Below are 5582 nucleotides of genomic sequence, written 5' to 3'. Positions count from 1 at the left end.
AAATAGCATAAACCATAACCTACCTCCACCGAAGAATTGCAATCAAACAAGCTATCTTCTCCAAATCCTTGTCTCTTCGTTCGTCTCTCTCTCTCTCGCTCGTTCTCTTTCTTTTTCTATCTCTTTCTATTTTTCTTATTCAAACCCTATTTCTTTTACCCTAATTGTCATATAATTAAGTATAAAAGATGATAAAATATAACCCACTAATTATTTCAAGGTTATCTCCTTTAACCCCCAAGTAATTGAATTATTAACATTAATCCACTAACTTTTAATTATAAGCAGGAATAGTCCAAAACGCCCCTTAAAATATTTAACAGAAATCCGACCCAGTCAGGGTCACGCAGCCTGTGACGGCCCGTCGTGCCTGCGACAGTCCGTCCTGCTGCTTCCGTCACAAAGTTCAGAGACTCAATTCTGTGGAAGGATTTGTGACGGTCCGTCGAGCCCTCAACGGTCCGTCCTGCCATTTCGTCGTGAAGTTCAGAGAGTCGATCTCAGTACCCAAATTTCCAAATTCTAAGTGTTTTGGAACGAGAACCCCTCGACGGTCTGTCGTGCCCATGACGGTCCGTCGTGGGATCCGTCGACCCAGACAGTGATTTCCAGAAATTAACTCTGCTGCTCGAAACGACTAAACAGGTCGTTACAATTAAACTCCAACATTTGAAGCTGTTAGTTGTCTCCTTTAATTTAGCTAGTTATTTTCATTCATTTAGAAGTAAAACACCCCATTTATTGTCTTATTTTTCTAAGAAAATAATTGACTAAATAATAGTAATAATAGATTGAAGTTAAGTCTGAACTATTTTTCTCGTGGGAACGATCTCAACCTCATTAGTTGGGTTCTTTACTTGATACGACCGCTTTACTTCTTATTTGAGAAGTAAGTTTGAGCGTATCACTTCTCTTTGCAATGATTTTAAGTTTAGGGAGATGGTAATATGTGAGAAAAATATATGTAATACTTCAAAAATTGAAAAGTCGAGTTGGAAAGAAAAGTTGCAAAAAATTACTAGTGCAGTGATCTACAAGTCTCACGAACAGTAGGACGTCCTAGAAGCTGTAGGAAGGAAGTCGTAAACCTAGAGTGTTGAGTTTCTGTAAGTTCAAGTTTCTGAAGTCTGACCCACAACTTGATCGAGCAATCCATAGAAATTTGAACGAGACGTAAATGGCACCTGTAGGATGGATTCAAAGATTTGATTTAGGATCTCAGGCCTACAGAAGAGAACAACATGTCATAAGAGGTTTAATGGATCGTAAAAAGGGTCTCGTCGAGAGGTTTCAGACTTAGTGTAATTTTAGACTCAAAGTTGAGGACTACGAATGGGGTACACGAATGTAGCAAGTCGACGACTCGTTAAACTATTTCGTAGAAAGTTGTTCGCATTTTGGGTTTCTAAAGTTGGTTCTACAATTGACCAGTATGAGTGGTAGAAACTTCTACAGACCGTAGGTCCGACTTGTAGGACTGTTCGACATCTATTTACTAAGGGTATGTGGATCTTTTCCTGTGCATTTAATAGCTAGAATATGTCGTTTTGACCCTAATTCTATGTTCTGTAACTAACTTTCTATTCTTAAATTGACCTGAACTCTCTCGTTCTCTGTGATTCCCAAAATTCCATCCAAGTTCATCCCTTCTAAATTCTCTCAAGCTTCAAGAAAGAAAGCTAAGGTTCCAAGCTTCAATGCTTCTTTTTCCTCCATTGCTTTTGGTTTCGATCATCAAGATATGTTGGAATTCATTAATGGATGGGACTCAAAAGATCTCCAAGTTTCAAATTTAATTTCTTCAAAATTGATTAGGTTTTTATCCAATTTTTCATGGGTCTTAATTTTTATTATTCAATTGTTCGATTTTAGTCTTCTTATTTTGATTCAATTAAATGTCTTTTAATTTGTTTCATATGAACTCGTGCATTATTCATGATTTTTATAATAAAATTATGAAGATATGAATTTATGAAGAAAGTTATGAACTTATGAATGATATTTTATGAAAAAAATACTTTTATGAATTAAGGTTGTTGGTAAGATAAGCATCAATGAAATTGTGAAAGGTTTTTCTCACATATTAAGAAATCATGATGTGGTGAAAGATTTTCCCGCATATGAATGATTCATGATATAAGGAGCTACATTATGATGATTTAAGCTTGGATTAATAACTTAATTGTCTTTTTCATGTATGATGATACATTTATGAAGATATCTTGTTGAGATTTTACGTAGCACCGAGAGGGCCTTGAGATGAAGATTCTCCCAAAAGTAGAGGCCAGATCTCTAGAAACACTCTCTTTGTCCCTAACTATGTGCCGCGTATGATATCTCTTAGAAAGAAAGAATAGTGGATGCACCAAAGCTAGAAGTTTAAGGTCATTGCCTTAGCAAGCAAGTACATCTTTTATTAGTGTGGAGCAAGACATCGAATTCCATGTTATAACTCGCATGGTCTATGTCGATTAATGGTAAATATATCACAAAATGAACTAAGTTACTTTCAAAAAAATTTATGAAGCTTATATTATGATTTTAAGATGCATTCTTAATGTTCATGATTATAATGATTCTTTAAAGGTTTTTTACTATGTTTTAGTTTAGTCATGCATATCACATTTCTTTTATGTCTCCTTATGATCATGTTTCATGTTTTTATGCGTATATCTCATAATTAGTACATTGCATGTACTAATGCATAGTTGTGCCTATATTGTCTCACAATTTAGGGTTCGACGTTTCCTTTCCTCTCACTCATGGATAGATATGGATTGCTACATATTGTTGTGAATTGGTGAGTCATCATACTCTGAAGGCAAGACCATGAAGACTTTACTTTTGATGTCATTACTTTTGAGACTTTGTATGTGGTGTATGTGTTACGTCACAACCACTCTTGATGTTTAAGATTGGCTTGCCAAACCTAGTATTTTCTGCTCACTTATGTTCCTTTCATAATATGAGACTACTTTACCTATTCTATTCTATCTATAATGTTGTGTTGTATGCATATCAAGTGACTTGTGTAGGGTTATTTGGGGTCTTATATGTCATGTCACACCTAAAATGTACTTTGAGTCATGATGAAATAAAAATAATTAAATAAACATTTGTCACGCTGGTAATGATATGAGTGTATCAGACTCACTATGTCACATTAGAAAAAAGTGTCAAACTGGAACAACAGGGTATAACATGAAGTGTCTAAAATGAACAATATATATTTAAGGTGTTTAACTAAAAATTGATTTCAATTTTTGGTGGACACGGATAGGTTAGAACGATGTTAAATAAAAAGGTATTCCCTCCTCTAATTTTACTCATAAACTTGGGAATTTACACACCCCTTAAAATAATTATTGGTATGATTATTTTATCTTAATAAGTATATTAATTGATGTTTGGTATAATGTCTTGAAAATAATTTAAGAAACAAGTAATTAATGTTAAAAGTCTGCTTTGATCATTTTTTACTTTTGATTTATAAGCTAAAGTCAGAAATTACAAATTTTAATTTTTAGCTTAAAAATCTGCTTAAAACATTTCAAAATAAGTCAATTCAAATATGAAAAATATATTATTTTTCTTAATACACACTAAAAAGTTATAAAGAAAAGTGAAAATTGAGTGAACAAGTAAAATATGAATCGAGTGAGTAACATGTAGTTGTCGTGGTCTTATACTCAAATCTCTTTTATATATTTCTCTTTTCTAGGTAATTTTTTGTTATTTATCGATATTTTATTTCTAGTTAATTTTTGAATGTGTTGTACATGTATTTTATTTTATATATTCTTGATTAAATATATAAAATTGCCTATATTTACGAAATACTTTTTTGCATTTTTATTAAACTATGATTAGTATCTCTTTTAAAAATTGTTTATCAGATGCACCAAAAAGTTAAATTCAAACTACGCAATATTTATTTATATTCTTAACAGCCACCCTAGTTAACAAGCTATTGAGGTACTTTTTTTTTTGCAGGAATCAACATAGAAGAGTATATCTACAACAACTCATAATATCGTTGTGGAAACAGAAAAAAACATAACATATATAAAACAATACTAGCTATCATCATGTGGAGCTTATAGAAAATAGGAATGCCCTCAAACATGGCAATGAAATCATCTAGGAAAGAATGGTGAAAATGACAACTAATGTGGTCAGGCAGATGGTAAAGAGTCAATTTCTATGGATAAAGAAAATGAGATGGTCATGACAAGAGATAATTCAAAAACTAACACAGTACAAGTTCAAAATATACTTAATTGTCACATGAAAACTTCCTGAAAATTACCAAGTAAAGTGTAACACTAATGGAGCATATAGAGGTAACCGAGGTTGGATATATTTAGAATTTTGTATTAGAGATAATCGAAGGAATTTCATATATGACAAAGCCAAGGGTATTGACATTGCGTCAAATATGGAAGCAGAAACTATTGTTGTCCTAACATCTCTTTAAAATATTGCAGCAGAATAATCCAAAATGTAATTATTGAGACCGATTCACTCGGTCTGAAAAATATCACTGATAAAACTTGGAGAATACCATGGGAAATAGCATAAAAAGGGGAGATAAGGGAGATAATGAAGAATATTAGTGCAATTACTGCACACATTTTCAGAGAGGGTAATAATTTGATAGATTTTTTGGCTAATATAGCTAAAAATCACAAACAGAGCATTCATATTGTTAGGAACTAGGATTTTAAATGCAGATAAATCAAAAGTTCCTACTCAAAATCAGAAAACACAAAATCAACCTACAATGAGTATACGACAGACCAGACATCATACAAGCTAAAAAAGAGTTAAGTTGTAAAGCATGCAAAGACTAATGGAAGAGCAAGGCACAACAAATATTCATAAAGAGTCATAGAAACACCAGCAAGATCTTCAATATACCATCGTATAAAAATAGGTTGAAAAGCATAAGAAAGTATACAGATATTATGTCTTGTAATGAAGACAAAATTGGAAACACAGAGCTAGCTTCCAGCTTCGGTATTCAAAACTTACAGAATGGAAAGGGGTAGGGGTTATACAGATTGAGAAGAATAAAACTCAGCTAGGAGGCATCAAACACAGCGGAGCCTCCATCGTCTAATTCCTTCAACATCACATAAGATATGGAGGTACCGAACATCTTGAAAACGAACAAAAAAAATGATAGTAGAAAAATTAAGAAAAGAATTACTTGAATTCATGGTCCCAACAGACTAGCTACATCTGAAAAATACCTTCAAAAGGAATCTGAAACTTTTCCTTTTACAAATAAACGATCCACAGTCTTATTAACTGGAATGACACAACAACCGCATAGATGAGAGATGTTAGGATTTCATTGTGTCATTAAAGTACCAATTAAAATTTTCTTTTTCCACACCCTCCAAGTTAAGAAAGAATGTCTTGTGCCCGGATTTTCTTATAAAATTCAGTTTTCTTCTCTCTTCCTTATAAGATCCCCAAGCACAGTTGACCGAGAATTGACCATAATTGGTCCTTATCCACCATGGTTTATTAGCTATGATATCAACCAAAATAATTTGATTACACACTTACAATAC

General features: G+C 32.9%; 1 protein-coding gene across 1 annotated transcript in view; it reads left to right on the top strand.

Moving 5' to 3' along the window:
* Positions 1-1177: 1177 nt before the first annotated feature.
* Positions 1178-5582, top strand: part of LOC114078021 — an 8329-nt gene continuing 3924 nt past the window's right edge. The window contains exon 1 of the mRNA XM_027918515.1: positions 1178-1287. Coding sequence (XP_027774316.1) covers positions 1178-1287 — 110 coding nt within the window. The remainder of the gene's footprint in view (positions 1288-5582) is intronic.

The sequence above is a fragment of the Solanum pennellii genome, chromosome 7 (assembly GCF_001406875.1).
Source record: "Solanum pennellii chromosome 7, SPENNV200".
In the NCBI taxonomy this organism is placed as follows: domain Eukaryota; kingdom Viridiplantae; phylum Streptophyta; class Magnoliopsida; order Solanales; family Solanaceae; genus Solanum; species Solanum pennellii.
The sequence above is the reverse complement of the archived record's forward strand: the minus strand, read 5'-3'. Positions and strand labels throughout refer to the sequence as shown.